Source organism: Astyanax mexicanus, chromosome 2 (genome assembly GCF_023375975.1).
Source record: "Astyanax mexicanus isolate ESR-SI-001 chromosome 2, AstMex3_surface, whole genome shotgun sequence".
NCBI lineage: Eukaryota > Metazoa > Chordata > Actinopteri > Characiformes > Acestrorhamphidae > Astyanax > Astyanax mexicanus.
This window is the reverse complement of record NC_064409.1, coordinates 48,087,693-48,110,654: the sequence shown is the minus strand read 5'-3', so window position 1 is coordinate 48,110,654 and position 22,962 is coordinate 48,087,693. Positions and strand designations below refer to the sequence as shown.

Genomic DNA, 22,962 nt, shown 5'->3' with positions numbered 1-22,962 from the left:
GCCGATCGTCTTTCACCACGATCGGCCGATCGCCGATACCGATATTGGGCGGGGCCAAATGCCACATTGATGCCACACAGGTACCAAACAAACCTGGTACAGATTTCCTTAATTACATCCACGCCAAAGCAAACACTGGTAATTTGCGCTGCTAGTAAATAAACACGAGTGTTACTGACCAAAACAAACGCTTTTTAGAAGAGATATAAGTTGTGTGTAAATATTTATAAGACAATACCTGACAAAATCTGTTTTAATGACGTTAATAAACATCACTGTGACGGCGCTAGTCGCAGTTTCACCGCAGCAAAGGACGAGGACGTGAATCACTTATCTAACCAGCCTTTACTGATTTCTGCCCCCAATAACCCTTTCAATAACCTCCAATAGCCTTTAATAGTCTTCAGTAGCCTTCAACAGTCTAACCTTGCAGCCGTGGTGTGTCCACTAAACTCCGTAGTTATAAACATCATGAGGTAGCAGCGCACTAACTGACCTGTTTTTAATGTAATCCAGCAGTGACTTCGTGACGGCTGCTCTAAGCTGCTGCTGTTAGCTGCTTGGGCTGAAAGATGAACTGTAGAGAGCTGTATTATCCGTTTAGTGGGGTTAAAACCTTTATTTCCTACACAGATTAACTTAAAAAAAAACTGTAAAAAACGCCCCAGACTGGCTCAGCTGAGCCCTGTAGCCCGTGGCTGGGCTGTAGCTCTGACTGAGTAAAGACAGCGGGGCTTGTGCTGCTGCTGCTGCAGCTCCGACTATAGTGGTTGGATGTTCGATCGTTCCATCTCTAGTTATTTGGTTTATGTGTGTGTTCTAAGAATGAGGGCCCCTTGTTTATATTTTGCATAGGGCCCCAAAATGGCTAGATTCGCCCCTGCTAACTAATATATATATATGTATATATAGCCATCTCTAACTCAAGCACAAACCCCACGCCAAACAAATACTTTTCCTAGACACCTCCAACTTCAGTCTCAACACTACCATACAATAGGAATGAACCATGTGGTGGGGAATTAAGAATTCATGACAGCCTTACATGCTTCTATTTTTAATATATACACAGCTGCCAACTACAAGAGATTCAAACAGCTACACAGAGAAGACTAATAAAGCAGAAAACACTAAAATGTAAAGAAAAAGAAAGAAAAAATATAACATGAGGTACTGTGTGTCTCCCTCTAACTTAGACCAGCCCATGTGGTCTACACTGGGCATGCTCCAATTTATCCTTGGACTATAAAAGCCAGCTAATAACACTACTTTGCTTCTCTTCTGGCAAAAAATGTTGGAATCTGGGTAAGTATGGGTAATTCAGTATACAGCTATACAGTTGTTTGTCAAACAAATCCTGAAGTCAAAGGACTTTAGTAGAGCTAACTGCTCAATTTAGCATTTAACTGACTTGGTGGAAGATTAGCACACCGGACCAAAGTCCTTAGTGAAAAATACAACAATAATCTGGTAAAAAAGAAAAAAGTTATTAAATACTGAAATTGGATATTTAAGGTTGCTACAAGTCAGTTGGCATGAATGTAAGCTTTGTATTGATTTAATCTGATTAAATCTTTTGTGTTTTGAAATCAACGTTTTAAAACCCGTTTCAGAATGTGTAGCGTTTTGAAAGGTTTCTTACTAAACCCAGGGGAGAAATAGTCTTTCTTAGTCAGCTTCAGAAGAGCCAGAATGATTTATAAATACTCTTTTAAAGTTTAAACCATGCTGGCTTAAAACATTTGAATTTCTTAAACAATGTTCCAAATGTTTAAGATTGCCAATGTTTACTTTCTCTTCAGTCTCTGAATCTATTTATTTTTTTAATTGCAGCTGGATCTTTTAATGCTGTTGGTGCTACAGATTTTTCAATCCCAGTCACTTTGTTCTCCTAAAGCACCACTGCATTTCCTCCATGCCAGAAACTCTATAGGCTTCTGATCTTTGCCTCAAATGACCAGCGGACCAGTGTTGCTGAAGGTTTTCCAGCCAAGCAGAAGCACAGCTTCTAGACTGACCATGCATGATGACAATACCTGAAGCTGTTCTGTGATTTTGTTCAGAATTGTCTTGTTTCCTGTTTCTTGATCAATTGTGGTTTAAGGTGAACTTTATTGAAGACAAGAAATAAACTGTTTTGTATGTGTTGTCTTTTAATGGCTGTGATGTGGGTAAGATTTGCATTTTGTTAACTGGCTGAAACATGGTGGGGAAAAAAATTAAACTAGACTACATTTCCACACTCTAGATACTTTCTGATGCGAAATGAGTTACATATAAAGGTAATGGGACCATTCACTTAGCAAGGTAATGTTTACTAAACTGTGAACACTAAAATGGTGTAAAACATGGTTACTCTAGAAAATGGTTAACCCTCCTGTTATGTTGTAGGTCAAATTTTTTTCTCTATGAAACTTCTGCTTGCTTTTCTTGGATATAAATTATATCTGGTTTTTTTGTTTGTTTCTCTACTTACATTGTATATACACTACTGTTTTATATTTTGGTCTTTAAAGTAGGGAAACATAAAAAAGGTGTGTGTCTGGTTGTGTTTTTTTTTTTTTTTTTTTTTTAATTGACAAATGAGTGACAAAACTGTTTAAACTTCAAGACCAATCTGACCATACAAGTAATTGCAAGTGCAACAATCAAGGCAACCACCATACAGGGATTGGTTTTGTAGGTGGTGGCCAGACAGATTCTTCACTAGTTTTGAATTTTGTCTGCGTACTTTTGGGAAATTTTACAATGTCTTCAAAATCTTCCAGCATAACTGATTTGGTAGTGAGTCAGTAATGTTCAGGGGAGGCATATCCTTGGGAGTGTGGCATATCCTTGGGAGTGTGGCATGAACTTCAAAGAAGCTACATACTAATGAGTAACATTGAGTTGCTGTGTTGAAATACACACAAATTGGATGAGCTGTTTATTTAAATGATTTACGATGATTTTCAGTATGAGTTTGAGTCTAGCTTGCTATGGGTTGATTATTTTGGTTTCCATTGATTGGTATGCCATTTTGTTTTCTTACTACACACAATTTAAAGTTGTAAAAATTTTCAAATTGAGTCTTTCATTGAGATCCTATTTTCTGCCTATATTTTGAGAGCAGTGCTAAGTGTTGCATGTAAAAAATGTAACTATACAAAGATAATTCATTTATCATATATTCCACAGTAGCTAAGGCAAACGCTAGCATTACATATATATGTGTTTTTGGTTTGGTTAGGAAAATACAGAAACCCAGCGGGTTAATCGGGTTAATCTTTTCTTAAATAATATATGTGTATATATATGTATATATAAGTTATATATTTGTTAATGTACCCACTTTTTTCTATTGTTTAAGTGGTTCATCATTTATTAATTTGTTTAATAAACTGCATGATAATACATTTGATCAATTTTAGGTTTGGGTTTTCTTGAAAAGATAAAAATGGCTTTGCATCTTTTAGAAAAAATATATAAAGTGCATGCATATATATATATATATATATATATATTTGTCATATATATCAATTATTTAAACATGCAGTCAACCATTTCTTTAAAATATATAATCAATAATCAATATAATATATATAATCAATAAATCAATAATAAAATTTCTGTCTGGTTTAGTGGTGTTTCTCCGAAATAGCACTCACATGACACAATCCAGACAGTTTATCCCTTTGTGGCAAAATGGTGGTAAAAATCACAACTATTTGGGAGATTTGTTTTTGCGGAACCTTTTTATAATTATTTTTGTTGTTTGATTCATCACTGCTTTATCATGATGGTTCTAACAAAAATGAGCTAATGTTGCCCAAATGCAACAAATGAAAAAAAATATATATTGTTGCACATACATATTTTGATTTTTTAAATAAGGTACAGTATGGAAAGATAATAAACAAAAGTCTTGAGGGCAACAATATGCCATAGAGGGTGAACATGAAAGTGTTGGTTAAAATGAAATGTATGAATGAATCAATGAAAGTCGGACCGGTTTACAGTAATCTTATTAGGTTGGCTAATAGTAAAGGGAGAAACTGGGGGTGGGGGGGCTGGATAACTGTGACTGAGAGGTGAGAGTTGAGCAGTATCAGGAATCGGAGGGTAACCGTCGCGTCCAAAGAAACATGCTACCTAGTGGCCTAGCTGTAGGATATCAATGTGAGAAATGCCCCAGTAGGCTGTGTGTACACTAGCTATGTGTAGTGTAGTGTAGGTGGCTGAATTCTCGGTTTGAGACGCGGACAGATTTATCTGCCCGTTCACGGTTCACCCCGAGAGCTCTGACGATCAGGGAGCCCATTGGCTCCCACCGCAACGGTTCACCGACCGACAGCCAATCACTGCAGCGGGACCCGGCACCTCCCACCCGCCCGTATTATGGCTGCTGTGTAAGATGTGTGAAACCCTTAAACAAGTTTCTGTCGCTGTTATTTAACCGGTATTTGAGTGTGTGTGAGTGATCATGTCCGCGGGCGTCATGCTGAAGAATGTACACAGACTGTGTCGATATTCTCTGGAGGTCTCCAGAGCGCGGCTGTATCACACAGAGAGGGGGGTTTACGGTTACAGACCGCGGACAGAGACTCCGGAGGGGGACACGGGGCTATCCCAGCTAGAACACTTCTCCTCACTGAACCAAGGTCAGTGCTGGGAAATAACTGACAACTAACACAACAGCATGAATAATCGTGTGCTGTTATCTCAGAATTTATTGTATTATTTTTTATATTTATTTATTTATTTAGCACTATCAGCTGTTGCATCCTCAAATTATTTTATTTTTTTATTTATGTAATTCATTTTCTGTAGTAGTGGCTATACTGCTTAATATCTAGTAGATCTAAATCTGTTTTTGCCTGCTGTTCTGTCTGTACAGACCATGGACTGGCCAGGCTGGTGGAGGCCTATAGAACACATGGGCACAAGGCTGCTAAAATTAACCCTTTACTCCCCCACTCGCCTGTCATGGATAAGGTACCAGAAATCTCGCTCCTGAATGGCTCACTCCAAGGAGTCCTGAACACAGCAGGTAGGTGTTCACTCTTTAGAATTCCTTTATTTGCTGCCGCTCTATGAATTAAAACGTGCAAATATCCTTGTAAAACTGAAGCATGTCAACACCAACTGCCCAGGTTGCGCAACACGGTTGCGAACCAGCACAGATACCAATATTAAGCAAACCTTAAATTCAGTGAATGTTTCATTATTTTAAAATGTTCTTAAAACTGTAAATAAGAACTTGGAACAAACCAGAATATGTTTTATATATTTAGATTCAAGAATACGCACTTCTTGCTTAGGTGACTCACTGATCTTTGCACATATTGGCATTTTTCTCAGTCAGCTTTATGAGGTAGAGTCACCTGGCATGGCTTTCAGTTAACTGCTGTTTCTTGTCATGTCAGAGTTAATTACTTTAATTGTTTTTCCCCTATTATTGTTTTAAGAATTAGTCAGTATGAAAAAATTCAAGAACATCTGTGAAAATCTGTGAAAAAAAGTGCAATCTCAAAGATCATCAAACATTATGATGAAACTGGCTATCATCAGGGCCACCCCAGTAAAGGACAAACAAGAGTTAACTTTGTTGCGCAGAGTAAGTTAATCAGAGTAACCAGCCTTAGAAAAAGCAGGTTGACTGCACCCAGATAAGAGACCACCTAAATGCTTTACAGAGTGTTTTGGTTTGTTTAACACTTTTTTTAGTTACTACCTTAAGTTCCTTCATAGCCTGGATGACTTCAGTATTAATTCATAATGTAGGGATGGATGGATGGATATGTTTCTAAATAACAGTACTAGTAGTGACAGCATTAGTTGGTAAATTGGATTTTATCACATATTGTGGAAAAGATTGGTTAAGCCTAAACTAGAGCCATGGATTTCAGGACTGGTTCTGTCTTGGTTAATATTTTATAAAACCTTTTTAAATTCCAACAAGTTCCAGCACACCCAATGCAATGAACAAAGAACTAAGTGTAATATTTTATGAATGTCAGTAGTACCTTTTCATTTAAACATTAGTGAGTGTTCTCACTGTCAAGCAAAAATCTGGTATCTTCAAACATCTGCTTTACAGGGGAAGGAACTTTCAATGCAAGTTAAGTGTAAACAAATTTTGTAACATTTCTGTTGGCCCATTCAGTATGGAATTTTGACATTAGGTAATAACTACCGGTTCATATTATGTCAAAAATGATAAACAAAAATGAAAGGCAAGTGGTCTCATTGAGAGGAAACTTCTTTGTAAACAATATTGTAAGGGGGAGAATCTGTACATTTCAGTGTCATGTGACATATTCCAGCCACATGCTATATATAACAAACACAAACAGCATGGTGGAGATGTAGTTAGACTGCAGCTACAGGAGGCTGCATCATTTCTAGAAGGGAAAGTGGTCATATTTGTGCAGGTGTCTCTGCGCTGTAAAACAGTGCTTAACCATTCCAGTCTGATAAATCTTCCTTATTTGTTTTGGAACAATCCTTTTGAGAAGTTCTTTGGGAAAGAGTTCTTGGTCACCAGACCTCAAAGTAGCATCCACCTGAGAAAATGCTTTGGTATCTGTTTAAAACCATCTGCTGTTTGGTGGACATCAATTATTTTCATTTTGAGAATATTAGACATCATGATGAAGATGGAACTGAATAGGAAGGGTTTGAATATTAATTAATTCTTTTTTTATCAGCCTCATATAGTGTGATTTAATGATGAAAACAGCCAATAGACTTAGAGTAGTCTTGCCTTAAATATTGAGGAAAAAAACTCCTTTACTTGCTTCAGTTTTTACAGTAACAGGAATGTTGTCCAGGAATGCCTACTGTACTTGAAGTTAGAAATGGAGAAAAAAGTGTTATTGACAAACTAAAACTTATACGACTGGAGTTTAGCAGGAAATAATTTTTGTGCATTTTCATTGTATTGCTTTCAATTTGCACTAAAAACATTGGATATGTATGTAGAGGTAGGATATAGACCCACTGGTTTAACATACCTGATAATATTGTTTTAAATTGATGTGCACATTCTATCTCTGATTTATGTTTTTTTTTTTTTTTTTAAGGTTTGAAGCACTTTGGAAAGGCGAAGGCCACCACAGAGGAGGTAATAGCATATTTGGAGAACACATACTGCGGTAGGATCTCTGTGGAGACCAGCCAGCTGCAGAGTCTGGAGGAGAGAGTGTGGTTCGCGGATCGCTTTGAGGAGCTAAAGAAAGAGTCTTTCTCTGCTGAGGAGCGGAAACAGCTGGCAAAACTCATGCTTGAATCACAGGTAGAAGCTGAGCATGAACTCTTCTGTTAGAGTTACAAGTGTATAATTAAAGTTCGTTTCAGCATATTTAATATATCTGATTGAATATATTCTTTAAATTTGCCATTAAATACAAACATATATCTTTTAAAAGAGAATTCAGAGTAAACATTATTGGTGTAACTCCCTCTAGAGATTTGCTTATTATTGTATAACAACATACATATTTTAGTTGGTATAATTCTGGTATAACCATGTGATATATTAATGTCAGTGGTTGTAAAATCTAAAACAAGATTTTTGAGTTGTTGTTTGTGGTTGTATCTACTGCTTTATAAGTGTTTTTGCAGCACGTAACCTGTTCCCTTTTTACCGTCACAGGAGTTTGACCATTTCTTAGCAACTAAGTTTGCCACAGTGAAACGCTATGGAGGAGAGGGAGCAGAAAGCATGATGGGATTTTTCTTGGAATTGTTTCGTTCTGCAGCAATAAGTGGAGCGACCGATGTAGTAATGGGTATGCCTCATCGTGGACGACTCAACTTGCTTACTGGACTTTTGCGCTTCCCACCTGAGGTGAGTAAATACCCACATGGAAAAAGCTGAGTTGGAGTTTGAAGCAATATGGCCCTAAAACAATATTGCAATATTTCTTGATATTGTTATATATATACATTTTAAGATATACTACTAAATGAAAATGAATGTTACAGTTTTATTAAGCATAAGTATATGAGTTTCAATCATTCAGTAAAAACTATTTTGTAAACAGTAACAGTAACTAAATAAGAATTTAACAAAATAAAAATGTGGCATAAAACTTTGAGTATAATGTAACCAAAATAATTTGTAAATATAAAATGTAGAATATTTACTGCATGCTAACAAACAATTATTCATAAAATACACTTAAAGCTTAACAGTAAATAAACAAAAAAAACAAATAAATACAAAATAAATTATTTTAAGATAAATATTTTAAATTTAAATAGTTTATAAAATGGTAAATACAGCTCTGGAAAAATGAAGCGACCCCTTCAGTTTCTGAATCAGTTTCTCTGTTTTTGCTATTTATAGGTTTATGTTTGAGTAAAATGTACATTATTGTTTTATTCTATAAACTACTTCTCCAAATATATATATAATAAATATTGTCTTTTACAACATTTATTTGCAGACAATGAGAAAAGGCTGAAAAAACAAAAAGGATACAGAGCTTTCAGAACTCAAATAATGAAAAGAAAACAAGTTCATAAAGAGTTCAGAAATCAATATTTGGTGGAATAACCCTGGTTTATAATCACAGTTTTTAGGCTTACACACTGCTTTTGGATAACTTTATGCTACTCCTGGTGCAAAAATTCAAGCAGTTCAGTTTGTTTCGATGGTTTGTGATCATCCATCTTCCTCTTGATTAAAGTTTTCAATTTGTCAAAATCAAAGAAACCCATCATTTTTAAGTGGTCTTTTTTTAGAGCTGTATATTAGCATGTACAATATGTAATGGCACACCTTTAGTTTTCATGATAACCCCTATGTTTTTTGCTCTACAGAGCCTTAATTATGACGTATAATCTGTAGCAGGTTTAACAGGCTTTCTGACATAATACACTGAAGGATTGAGCAATATAGCTGCAATGAAGTTTACCACAGTATTTAAAAATTATGATGTCTGACTGAGGACAGTATTTTAAGATCATTTACATCATTTATGATTACAAATTTATGTTTGGTGTGTCTGGTACACAGACAAATAACGTGATGTTACTGAAAACTGCTTATAAAAAGAAGAGCAGGAAAACCTGTATGAACCAGTCTGATTATTACCAGTAATGCAAAGCCTCCAGCCAGCTCAGGTATCTAAAAGTTAAGCCCCTTAGTCCCTTCATCGTTCCTGCAGTGTAAGTCAGAATGCTGATGTACTGTGCTGTATATTTCTGGCTAAATTTGTAGCCTAGCTAAACTAAGCTAAGCTAAGGTAACAACTCCACCACAACAGGAAAAACAATTTAATTCAGCCTTTTCATTTAATTCAGTCCCTTTAACACCAGTTGCTTGGCTTTATCTCTCTGATTCTCTGATCTCTCTTTTGTGTTTAAACTGTTAGAGGGGTTGGATGTGAACTGAAAGTTTTAATGCTAACCAAGCTAATGCTAAACCACTAGAGGTGGTGACCCTGTAAGCAAACTGAACTTTGTATTTGATGTTTTTTCAGTTTTGAAATACTGCAAAGTGAGATTGCATGAGAGCCATGAATACTCAGGACCATTTGTACTACTTGCACTCTTCATTTTTTTTCTTCCTTTTTTTCACTTTAAATAAGTTTATTTATTTGAGTTTGTCATTGTGCCGGGAGTTTCTGTAAGGCTGGCATATAAATGGTGTAAGCAGAATTACCTAGGATTTTTTTCTTATTTTTTTTAGCAGTAGGAACCGGCTTTTTAAATTATTTATCCCATAATAGGTAGCAGGGAATTAGTGCTGGGTGATTTTCAAACTTAATTCGCTTCATATGAATTTCAGTTTTAATGCGATTTGGAGTAATTTGGAGTAATTTTAGATTTTACATACAGACATTTGATATTTTTAATCCAAAATATCTGTGTATAAGTGTTTATCCATCTTACCTTGGTTACCAGCGCCTCCCACAGACTAACACGTACAGCTTTTCTAAACATTCTGCCGAGGACTGAGCTGTCCATCTGTAATGTTTTTTGGGAGTCGAATAAAAACAAGGCTATAATCACCCAGCACTACAGGGAATAATTGTGTTTTAATATAAATAGGCATTCCTCAGTAAACTGCCACAGGAACAGAAGTCTTGCTTCTAGAAATCAGGTGCCTTTAAGTGACCCTGACAAAGTCCTGACCTTAATCCATAGAAATCCTCTACAGTGATGTTAAAGACATTGAGCACCAGTGTTCTCTGAATGTGGGGACATGGCTTGAGTAATTTAGTGAAATAGCTTGAGATATAAGCAAATATTGCTCCATCCTGATGCCCAAAACTCAACTAAGCACATCATAAATTGTTACTGCCTCTAGAAGGTACAGATGAATTATCAGTTTACTCCTTAATATTAATTATGTTAGTATTGATATTATTACACGCGACTTTCCTGTTTTGGGAATTTCAATTTCAAAGATGCACTATTGTTTAGAGGAAGACTGTGTTAAGAGTGGGGTGGCTGTAATAGTGGAATTAAATTAGATTTGAACATAAAAAAATGGAAACATAGGATGTGAATCATGCATTTTCGATACAGCATATAATGTTAGCGTTCTTTAAAGTCCGATTTGAAAAACTATAGTGTAAAATCAACAATTTTAGCAAAAAAAAAAAAAACAGCAAATGTACTGCAGAGTAAACAAAAGGGCTGTGCTGGCCAGAACAGAATACAGAGGTTATGTTTCAATATATCACAGTATATTGTGATACTGTAAGCAAGGTGTTATATTGCAGTTGTTGAATCAAATTGTAGGAGAACTATAATAATATGAAAAACACACTATCATATTTCTATCTGAGTAAAAGAAAAGTTTACTTCTTATGCAGTTTAATGGTGCAACACTGTCCTCTGGTGGTCGGGGTTAAAACACAACACAAAATAAACCACTATCTGCCAGCAGCCTTTACATCTAAACTAATATACATAGACAGAAAAGCTGTGTCTCTAAAAAAATAGCTTGATATAAAAATGGACTTTAAAATTTGTTTCGTCTCCTGCTTTTTTTTTAAGCTAATGTTTCGTAAAATGAGAGGTCTGAGTGAGTTCCCGGAGAATTCACCTTCCATCGGGGATGTGCTGTCTCACCTTACCTCTTCTGTTGAGCTGGAACTGGGTGCTGGAAACCCGCTTCATGTTACAATGCTGCCCAACCCCTCCCATTTGGAGGCCATCAACCCTGTGACGCAGGGAAAGACCCGTGGTCGTCAGCAGGTCAAACAGGATGGAGACTACTCTACTGATCCACACGCTTTGCCTGGAGACAAAGTCATCTGTCTGCAGGTACTTGTACTGGCTAAATGCTGAATGTGCATCCTGAACATGCCCTTTATCAAAATTTCCAGACAGTTCACATTCTTAGTTCTACACGTGAGATTTGAGCAGTGCTGTTGATGGAACAGACAAGAGTAAAAGAGCATTCCACCAGACGAGATTAAAATGCTTGCTTCCTTATTGAAGAGATAGCCTGCTTGTGTTGATCAACTGCATGATTGAATGATTTAAATGGAAAATAGAAGAATATATTTAAGCTTAACACAATACAATTTTATTTATATTAAAATATATTTTTGTAACTTTTTAATTTTATCACATATTGTCCTTTGTGAACTGTTAACGTATCTGTTGAATTTTAAAAAAAGTCATCGACCAAAATGAAAAAAGATTTTTTTTTCTTCAGGTCCAGATTGTTGATTATTTTTCCTACATTACATTAAGCCAGTTACTGTGTCAGATTATTATACTGGTAAAAGCTTTGATGAAGGTTTTGTGAGGATGATACTTTTTTGTGGCAGTAATGGTTTGTAGGTGGTGTGGGTGTGTGAGCTGGTGTGGGTGTGTGAGCTGATGAGGGCGTGTGAAGTGGTGAGGGTGTGTGAGCTTGTGAGGGTGTGAGAATAAGGAAGAGAGTTAGTTATGAGATTTAATCCATATTTCAGGATTAATAAAAAGTAATCTACCTTCTGAACTCAGCAGTAACAACACTGTTTTCATCACTAATACATCTCTGGCTAAATTGGGGTAAACTACAGGTGGATGTTGGGGTCAACTCTGTAAAATATTTTAATTTGCTTTAAACAAATAAATGTGTTCAAGTTTCCAGATTACCTGCATGCGTTAATGTACTGATGTTAATAACATTGGTGTGTAGTAATTCACCATTATTTAGGTTCAGGATTCTTTAATTAAAAAAAACACTAAGAAGACTTTCATTTGTTGAGATTTTTTAAATTGGAAAAGATGTATTTACTCAGTTCTTACCAATCTGTTTGTGTCCTCTGTTCAGGTTCATGGTGATGCCTCATTTTCGGGACAGGGAATTGTACCAGAGACCTTCACTCTGTCAAACCTGCCTCACTTCAGAGTTGGTGGAAGCATCCACCTCATTGTCAACAATCAAGTGGGCTATACCACTCCTTCTGAGAGGGGTCGATCATCCGTCTACTGTAGTGATGTTGGTATGTTGGTATGCTTGAGCAATATTTCTTTATATTGTAGAAAAACCTGAACTAATTACAGATTAGTATGTAAATTAGATTGTATATCTAGCCATCATATTCCTTTTAACGTGAATATGACTTTACTTCCATTCTTTGTGACTAAAGCTTCCATATCTGAACAATATTATGATCTGACTAAAGTAAAAATAAATTAGGTAAACATAATAAAGTCAAAATGAAATCTAATTTTTAAAGGCAAAAGATTAGAAAATGGTGAAACGTTGTGTAGTATGAATGATTTCTGAATGATAATTTGGTTTGATGTGTACTGCAGGTAAGATGGTGGGCTGTGCTGTGATTCATGTGAACGGAGATGATGCTGAGGAAGTGCTCAGAGCGACGCGACTAGCCGTGGAGTACCAGAGGCGTTTCAGGAAGGATGTTATCGTGGACTTGCTGTGTTACCGCCAGTGGGGACACAATGAGCTGGACGAGCCCTTTTTTACAAACCCAGCCATGTACAAGATCATTCGGTGGGTTCAAATTAACATTCCCTATCTTGCACAACTGTGTTTAGTTCATCCTGCAAATTTCAATATAGTAAGTGAATTTGAAATATTTGGGTTAGGATGTTTGAATTCAGTTCATTTAATTTATTCCCTTTTCCATCTCATCTTTTAGCTCAAGGAAGAGCATCCCTGATTCATACGCAGACCAGCTGGTTTCTGAAGGGCTGATGACCGAGGAGGAGTGTGGGAGCATCAAGACAACTTACTATTCCATGCTCAATGACCGACTTGCCAACATGACTTTATATAGCCCTCCACCCACCAACCTCCAGGGCCGCTGGGGGGACCTTGTGGAGCCCCAGAGCAGAGTTTCATCCTGGGACACTGGTGTGGCTGTACCTCTGCTCCAGTTTGTGGGGGCCAAGTCAGTGGATATCCCTGAGGAGATCCAGGTTCATGGTCACCTCAGGAAGACACATGTGCAAGTACGGAATGTCTTTATAGATGTTCTAATGTTTCACATTCAAGTTCATCATATATCTAACGAGCTTAAAATATGTGGAGAAGAGTAATAACTGCATGAATCTGTTCATCAGCTCTAAGATCTGTGTAGATAATGATTGTAACTCAAGTACATGATCAGATGTTCTGTCTTTGACTGTAGAAAATAGAAGACTGTGGCGTTTCTGAAAATCTGTCTTTTTTTTTGCTCTCAGCCAGAGTATATCAGTAGTGTGAAGCAGCAGCAATTTCAGCTCCTCTCTCTAATCATGCAGTTATTATTACGTATCCCAATTCACTGTGCATTTCTATTTTTGATCTCTGCCCGCTCACAGCTCACATAGGAGGAAATTGGCCTAATGTCTGCTCCGTTTTTAGGGATGTCTTGATCAGGTCACTTTTTGAAGAGTATTAATTAATGCAGAGTATCAGCTGATTCTAATCCAGTCTTTCTGTTTGTTTAATGCTGTCACAAGATAAATCGTTTCATTTTTAGGAACATTTTATATACAGTCTGACTGACTTACAATTTAATTCCCAGGTCCTTTAAAGCACTACTGTAAAGTCACTTTATTTTTGCTTTATTGAGAAACATTGAGGGGTGACCTTTGTTTTTATTGTAGCTTTTACAATAGAATGGGGCTGAAAGACAAAATTTAAATAATATATAATCCCACCTAGATTGTTGAATTTTTGTCCACAGCTATATTAGTGATGGGACGATCCACTTTTTCAATCTCCGATTCCAATATAAAACTGATATAAATTAGCCGATACAAATACTGATAAAGGGCTCTTTTAGTTTATTATTAGTACTATGATTAAGGTTACATAATGAGGCGGAAACAGACCACACAGCCCTTTGAAGAGTATACAAAAGTGCATTTAATGTAAATACATTCCAAAATAATTTATTTGACACACTTAATAAACAAACACACAACAAACACACAGTTTTCCATCAAATAAAATATTTTAATTTTTATTAAATATAATAAAAAAATATATATATATATATTAAATATGTTAAATATTATATACAGGGCTCTTGACAAATGTTTTGCACTGATGGTGCAGGAGACTTATATTTTGACACGTAGCATAGGGGATTAGATGGAATGGCTAATGGCTAACCGGTGATGCTAACTAATCCGTGTATCATTCGTTCATTTGATATTCAATTGAGAATCAAAATCGGAAAATTAAAAAACCAATTCGTTTTTTCGTTTTTCGTTTTTGAATATAATACCAAAAAACGAATAACGGCTTGTATTTTGTATTTTTATTTGGTTATCCAAACAAAAATTGGAAATTTAAAAAACGGACCAGGAGCGAATTTGATTTTGATTTTGAACTTGACCCATTTGTGTGCCCCGGAAGTTACTGATTTGTTTATTCTTGGTGTTTATTCTTGGTGACACTGGGACCGTGTACCTTTTCAAATGAAAACAGTGAGGGAAGAAGTTTACTACACCATGTATAGACTAACCAGCTAGCTAGCTAGGTTAGTTAGCCAGCTAGTCACGTATATAAAAAAGTATGTAGGCGGCAATTCACAGAATAACATTAACTAAATATGACATTTAGCTACGGAACGTTAGACAAACACCTGAAAGATCCTGTCGATTTTTTCTGTTGTCATATCGTCTTCTTTCACTGCAACGCGTTTAGTTCCTCTGAACAAGATAAAACTCTCCATCCTCAACTCCATCCAAAGCCTACAGCAATACAGACTGTGTAGATAACACTGCAGTGAACTCCCGCGCAACAGAAACCCACCAAGAATAAACAAATCAGTAACTTCCGGGGCACACAAATGGGTCAAGTTCAAAATCAAAATCAAATTCGGCTCCTGGTCCGTTTTTTAAATTTCCAATTTTTGTTTGGATAACCAAATAAAAATACAAAATACAAGCCGTTATTCGTTTTTTGGTATTATATTCAAAAACGAAAAACGAAAAAACGAATTGGTTTTTTAATTTTCCGATTTTGATTCTCAATTGAATATCAAATGAACGAATGATACACGGATTCTAACTGTATTTCCGAGCTGAATTAATCACTGTTTTTTAACAACAGATTGATTTCTTAGAGCTGGTTAGAGTTGGTAGGATCTGTGTTTTGATATTCAATGTGAATTATGGCTATAGTTCGCTTAAGATTACACTTTTTACTTATTACTTGTTACTTATTACATTCACAATGCCAGAATGCAGCTGTCGGCCTAATGCTAGCTAGGCTAACAGACTGCAAATGTTAATTGAGATGGCTAACAGCTAACTGGCAATGCTAAATGTATTTCCGAACTAAATTATTTGCTGTTTTTTAATAACAGATGGGTGTGTTTGTGCTGGTTAGTGTTTGTAGATCCTGTGGTTTTATAGGATATGTGGATTACAACTGTTGTTTACTCCAGTCTGTAGTTAATACCTTTACAACACTAGAATGCAGCTGTCTAAACTTTACTCAGTCAGTCGCAGATGAAGCTGCTGGGGGTTCAGGGTAAACTGTGGAACTGAAATCCTGATCAGTGATGCGTTTCATGTTAACGTTACGGCGGGTTTATTGTCCAGTTCAAGCTCGGACTGGAAAATGGATCGGAAAGTGGATCGACCGCAGGCACCCGATATCCGATACTCTGATTACGTCAATATCGGCCCAGATACCCCGATCAGTCCCATGTGTTAATTTTGTGGAACTAGAGAAACATAACAGTTTTAAAGATCTCATTCCATAATTTTTTTAATTCATTTTAAAATGTCTAGTTGTGGCCATGTGAGCCATTTTTGAAAAAAAGGGCTCCGGTCTTTCTGTATAGTCCTGATTTAATTCACTGAATTAGTGGTCTCTGAAGAAAGACAGGTTTTGGCTCTTACTCATAAATATTTATACATGCGAACATCTCGCCTCTGATTGGCTAACAGCACTGCAGCAGAGAATGCTACCTGCCTCCCTCCGCAGTCAATTTAACAGCTCTAAAACTCAAAGGGCAAAATGTTTTTTAGAGATGCAGCCTTAGTTATAAAGATATAGCACTGAGTGCCAAGTAAAGTTAACCCTTAAACTTCTTAGCTGCTGCAGACAATGGAGGTTAAAAAACAGTTTCACATGCAGCATGCATATACAACTCAGAGAAACCTATAGTATTGCACAACGAACAAGAGTCTTTAAATCTTTAAATACTTCTAAAAAGCTGAAATACTGTGTATTTGCATTGTAATTTTTAGTTTTACTTTCAGAAGCAAGTGGAGCCTGACCTGACCTACATTACAAGATGTGTGACAGCAGGTCAGCTAACTGAATAGAGAGAATAGTGTCAGAATAATCATACTGAACAAGTCATGCAAGCCTCAGCAGGCTGTTAACATGTGTAAGCTGGAGCATAATAAATGACTACTGAGCATGTTTTGACAGGACATGGAGGAACAGGTCATGCCTCCTGTCTACTTGGAGCACAGTTACGCTGTCAGGGAGTTTCAGTGATAGACACACGAGCCTTCTTAAGTTTGTTGGTACTCGGATGACTTATATACAGGCTGAATTATATGGACAAATTCTTTTATATAATATATAATATATTTCTTAATTTTGGATGCTTGTATATACAAACCTGTCAAAGATGATGTAAACAATAAATATTTACATTTCAGAAATGTGTTAAAAAATCTAATCACTGTTTGTAGATATGGAAGGAGAGATGCATTTATGATGAACTTTTAAAATGCTATGTATTAAAATAGATTACAACTAATTGATTTAAATTTTCTATTCATATTTATAGGGAAGGCTGCAGAAACTTGAAGAAGGAACAAAGTTAGACTGGTCCACTGCAGAGGCCCTGGCTTTTGGCACACTACTTTGCCAGGGTAAACTTTCTGTCAAATCCTGAATGTGACAGTTGTTTACTATGTTACATTCTATGACATTCTGTTCTGTTTTTTCTATTGTTATATATTTTATTTTATTTATTTACTTATTTATTTCACAGGTTTTAACATTCGGATCAGTGGCCAGGATGTGGGCCGTGGTACGTTTAGCCAGCGTCACGCAATGGTTGTGTGCCAGGAGACGAGCGAGTTGTACATCCCTCTCAATAACATTGACCCTCAACAGAAAGGCTACCTGGAGGTCAGACTAGCACTGAAATCAAACATGATTTGGATAATATAGCTGCTCATTTTAATTAACACATTTAATAATGTGTGTTTAATTTCAGGTGTGTAACAGTGCACTCTCTGAAGAGGCAGTGTTGGGTTTTGAGTATGGGATGAGTATTGCACAGCCAAAACTGCTGCCCATCTGGGAGGCTCAGTTTGGAGATTTTTTCAACGGCGCTCAAATCATCTTTGACACATTTATTTCTGGAGGTACAAAATGTTTAATTGCTGTAATAATTAGTGCTAAGTGCTAATGTCCTTAATTACAGTCAACTGTGATTATTACTGTTTGATTACAGTGATGACTGCTAAAATTGGACAAGAAAGCTGTATTCTTTTTTTTTTTTTTACATTGAACAACAAAATATTCTTTTCTGGACTTAAACGTCTTTATTCATGAATGCATATACAGTACTAGTCAAAAGTTTGGACACACTTTCTCATTCAGTGTTTTTGTTTTATTCATTTATTTAATGTATTTTCTATATTATAAATGAATATTAAAAACATAAAATCAATTAAGGGAGACATAAGGAATGAAGTACTAAACAAAAAAGCATCTGCCCCTCACAATCCCCTGGAGGAAAAGCAGCAACTATTGTTCAGCATCTCCATGAACTCCTTCAAGAAGCTGAGAAAACTGTTACAGGCGACTCTCCCTTGTCTTCATAAGGGAGATGAAAATACCATAAGTGTACAGATGTATCCTCAAAGCTAAATGTGGCTTTTTAATCTAAAGTATAAAACAGATTCTGGTTTGTTTACCTCTTTTTGGTTTAAAAAATAAAATTCCAAAGTTCCTGTATAGCTTCAATGTCTTCAGTATTAAATTTACAATGTGAGAAAATCATAAAAGGAAGAAAAACAATAACAAGAGGTGTGTCCAAACGTTTGACTGGTTATAAAAAGTTATGGTAATTCATTTGAAGAGCTCAAGTGTAACAACTTTTCAAGGTGAGGCAAAGTGGTTGCTGCAGAGTGGTATGGTGATCCTGCTGCCCCATGGCTATGATGGAGCTGGACCCGAACATTCATCCTGTCGAATCGAACGTTTCTTACAGGTAAGCACATTTGTGAAAGCTTCAGTACACAACACATATTCACCTCTACCTGATCAGCCTCAGGAAATTATGAATTATGTTGCCACTGAGACTGACGTTGCTGTTGATCTTCTTCTCTTTTGGCAGATGTGTGACAGTAAAGAGGAAGGGGTTGATGGCGATACGGTAAATATGGCGGTAGTGAATCCTACAACACCTGCTCAGTACTTCCATCTCCTGAGGAGACAGATGATCCGAAACTTTCGCAAACCACTGATCGTGGCTTCACCCAAAACACTGCTAAGATTTTCTGTGAGTTTGCTGTTTTGAGAACTGTGATTGCGTAGCCCATTCATTTGATTTAACTGAATGGCAGGTGGCTCACTGTGTTTTTCCTTCTCACACACTAGGGGGCAGTGTCAAGCCTGGAAGAGATGGGCCCTGGCACTTCCTTCAAGTCTGTAATAGGTGATAGCTCTGTAAATCCTGAAAGGTATACACTTTGATTATTAAAAAAACATGTTCTATTTCACTGAACTTTGATTTAGTTCAACTGTGATGCACAATTCAGTAATCCATTCCCTCTGATCTTTGGTGTGCAGTGTTCAGCGGGTGCTTCTTTGCTCAGGCAAGCACTATTATGCGCTGCTGAAGCAGAGAGAGACGTTGCCTGAGGCATGTAAGAACACAGCGCTGATCAGAGTGGAGGAGCTGTGCCCCTTCCCCACAGACGCCCTGCAACAGGAGCTCCGCAAATATAGCAATGCCAAAGGTGAGTCTCTGTCGTTCATCTGCATTCCTTTAGCATTCGGTTTTCCACATTTGGTCCATTCAAATGCATTACACACATTCACAGATGTTCAGATTTTATGCAGTTTTGTAGTTTATGTATTACATTTTTATTTCCACTTTAAAAGCAATAAATACAGCCTTTAAAGCTTTTTTTTTAATCACCAGTGTGGCATGTGCAAACACTACAGGGTATCAGACCTTGATAAACAAATCGGGATAGATAGATAGATAGATAGATAGATAGATAGATAGATAGATAGATAGATAGATAGATAGATAGATAGATAGATAGATAGATAGATAGATAGATAGATAGATAGATAGATAGATAGATAGATAGATAGATAGATAGATAGATAGATAGATAGATAGATAGATAGATAGTTTATTTATCCCGAAGGAAATTTAGGAAAGCACTCATGGTAGCGGTGGGATGCATCCAATCAGTGACTGTTGTATCAAACTGGCAGTTCTGATTGTTCAGAACTATCAGGAACTTTGATAGTTCAGACAAGAACACCTAGAAAATTCAAAACATTCATATGACTGCCAAGAACTGCATGAAAGTCAAGATTGTGGTGCACTGTTCTACTGTGCAGTGTTAATAATAAGCATAATATTAATCTACAAGTAACAAGAAAAAAACTGCATCCAAAAATGTCCCAACATGTAGCAATTGGTTTATGCGACAGAATAGTGTATAAAACGCAGACCAAAGTAACATCTCAATGTATTATTTATTTCAGCATTGTGCAGCCATAACACTCATGACACTTTAAAGCTTTATTTGAATGAAAACCACTTTAACACCACTTTAGGATTTTAACGACCTAAAAATACCATCTGAAAAGTACCATCTAGCATCAAAACTTCTTAAACTGTTAAATACCTCTTTTTGTGTGTTTTATGTGTGCTTTTCTTATATACATTCTGTTTTGTTTTGTTGTTTCATGCATGGTGCACAAATTGATTTAAAATCCAGTCAGACCCTTTTAAAGCCTTTTTTAAATCCTCACTTTATTTCAGAGTTTATCTGGAGCCAGGAAGAACCGCAGAACATGGGATGCTGGTCTTTTGTGTCTCCCCGGTTTGAAAAACAGCTTGGCTGCAAGGTGAGGATGTGTAACACTTTTCTGCACTTTGCTTGTTCCACACTTTTGACCTTTTGATATAAGCTGTTGTAATATTCAATATAATTTTTCTGGGTGTAACTATACTAAAAATTTGGTATTTTTATTGATTGCTTGCTTCTCCATTTCTCCTTCAAGTTGCGGGTGATCAGTCGGCCTGCTCTGCCTGCTCCAGCAGTTGGCATCGGAACCCTTCACAATCAGCAAAGTGAAGCTATTCTCACTGCCTCCTTCTCTTGAGACAACACTACACTTAAACACTACATAAAGCACTTAGCCATATCAGCACCCGGGACGGTATGGCTGCCTTCAGAACACTTCTCCCAATGAGCCTCTTTGACATCAGTGACTGTAGAAAACACAACGCTGTGGTTCCATTTCTATAAGTTTTATAGAAATGAAACCAAAAATGTCTACCATGTTGCATCCAGAATCTGTGCATTAGAAAACAGAGGTGGAGCCATTGGAGAAATTAAATGGGGAATTTGCTGTTTTGACGCTGAAACACTTGGTGATGGGTGGCGTATCATACTGCAACCAGCCAGCAAAGACTTCACTTTTGAGAGAGGTTGCTGTGTCCGTGTTTTCTACAGTCCTCAGTAGGGCCCTTTTACACTACTAATCATTAGGGTGTTTAACAATATATATTAGTACTGTTCCTCATTACATTGGAACGTCAAGGGAAAAAAAATTAAACTTTATTCTGCACTGCACCAGATATATCATCCAGAAATGATAATTGGTGTAGATTGACAAGCATTGGAACTTTTAGATTACGAGGGTCTCCCCTGAGATCTTCTTTATATTGGGATATATGATAAGATTAAGACATTACAGTGAGACAAACAGTTAATTCAAATATACATGCAGGGGCCAATCATGCATGTATTTTACAGTGTAGATTATACATTTTATTTATAGAGATTTTTGAAATACAATATAAAAAAAAAACATCTAGCAGGTTTAGATCTAATAGAATTGAAAATTTAAAGAGTCGAGTTGTTGCCTGGAAATAGGTTTATTACTAGTTTAATACTAGTTGTGATGGTCATGTGGGAAATAATACTGTGATGTTTTGGAGTAGCACAAATGAAAAAAAAAGCATCAATGGCCTTTATCGCTATTTTTTTTTTTTTTTTATCAGATTTTAATTATATATCAAATCCACACAAGAGGGAATGTTTTGTGGAAAAAGTGTTCACAGAATAGGTAAAAAAAAATCCAGGTACAATTATCCCCCCACAAAATAGTATTTGCAGAACAAAGGGCTAAATCTGTCCCGAATTATTGTAAATTTGCACTGCTATGTTGGTTTCTAATGTGTCTGATTTACATGCACTCACTACAACAAGAAGAAAGAAATGCACTATTCATTAAAAATGGTAGGCATTGCTTCAACACCTTGGATCCTTAACGATCAACTTGTCAACTGTACAGATCAATGTTTTAAACTGATTGTATTTTTCTCTAGATGCTACTGGACATTCTACTTGAATATGTAATTTACTGGGGGTAATATTTACTTGTAGTAAATCATGTATTGTTGATATTTATATCAGTTCAGATTGTGTGTGAGGTATCAGAACAGCATCTTCTCTGTTGTTGTTTTAGGATCAGTCTATTTCTGTTTCAGTCTTCTGTTGGAAGTGATGAATTATTGGAGGAAAAAAATAATGCTTTTATGTGACTTTACACGTCTTGATCTTCATTTGTGATCCGTTTGTTCACTCAGCAGACCCGTGATTTAAAATGAATGGAATGAAGGGAGAAACACTTACAAAACACTTCAAAAATAATGGCACTAACTGTGTCAATTACCATGAACCTATAATTAAGTAAAAGTATTTATACTTAAAAGAACTAAACTAAAAGTAAGTGTAAAATGACAGGGTTTTGAATCTACTTTCTGAACATAAAACTTTAGCAGAACTTTTTATCAGCATATTCATTATCAACATACTGTTGTGTTCAGGCACTGTTTTTATAACCTTTAGGGTCAGAATAAACAGGCAAAACCTTAAAAGTGTAAATAAAGTAGTTCTGAATCAACAGGATAGAATCAGGTTACACAGAAATTTGTATGAAACAGTATTAATAAATGCTGACTAAATGTAACTTAGTAAAAAAAAAGAGTTAACCATTCAGATAAGTTATCATTTAAAAATACTCAAAAAATAGTACACTCTTCTTTTTTTATATTGCTTATCAGCTTATTTGGACAACTAACTGATTTGCATATTGAATATCTGTGTAACAAAAGTACACATCAAAACACATCATTAAAATTGTAACAGCTTTCAAATTGTGAAACATTATAGGACAGGACTTAATTTCCCAGAATAGCTTTCTTTATCAAAGTTTTCAGAATGGTTGTTAAAACATTTAGGCCAGGGGTCTCAAAGTAGCGGCCC

At 36.2% G+C, this 22,962-nt stretch overlaps 1 protein-coding gene across 1 annotated transcript; it reads left to right on the top strand.

The window, feature by feature from the left end:
* The first annotated feature begins 4,187 nt into the window (after positions 1-4,187).
* Positions 4,188-22,243, top strand: dhtkd1 (dehydrogenase E1 and transketolase domain containing 1). Its single transcript, XM_007235167.4, has 17 exons — positions 4,188-4,640; positions 4,877-5,029; positions 7,065-7,276; positions 7,637-7,831; positions 10,996-11,265; positions 12,269-12,440; positions 12,757-12,955; positions 13,104-13,416; positions 17,214-17,298; positions 17,421-17,560; positions 17,649-17,799; positions 18,544-18,650; positions 18,777-18,941; positions 19,040-19,122; positions 19,232-19,401; positions 20,448-20,533; positions 20,690-22,243. Exons 1-17 carry the CDS (start codon positions 4,463-4,465, stop codon positions 20,789-20,791), a joined length of 2,781 nt encoding a protein of 926 aa, XP_007235229.2. The 5' UTR covers positions 4,188-4,462; the 3' UTR covers positions 20,792-22,243.
* The last annotated feature ends 719 nt before the right edge of the window (positions 22,244-22,962 follow it).

Bases quoted from the DNA above. Each gene is read 5' to 3' on its own strand.
- dhtkd1 (XM_007235167.4), top strand. From the start codon at position 4,463: ATGTCCGCGGGCGTCATGCTGAAGAATGTACACAGACTGTGTCGATAT. The intron at 17,561-17,648 runs GTCAGACTAGCA...GTTTAATTTCAG, and splicing joins AACAGAAAGGCTACCTGGAG to GTGTGTAACAGTGCACTCTC. The intron at 18,651-18,776 runs GTAAGCACATTT...CTCTTTTGGCAG, and splicing joins GAATCGAACGTTTCTTACAG to ATGTGTGACAGTAAAGAGGA.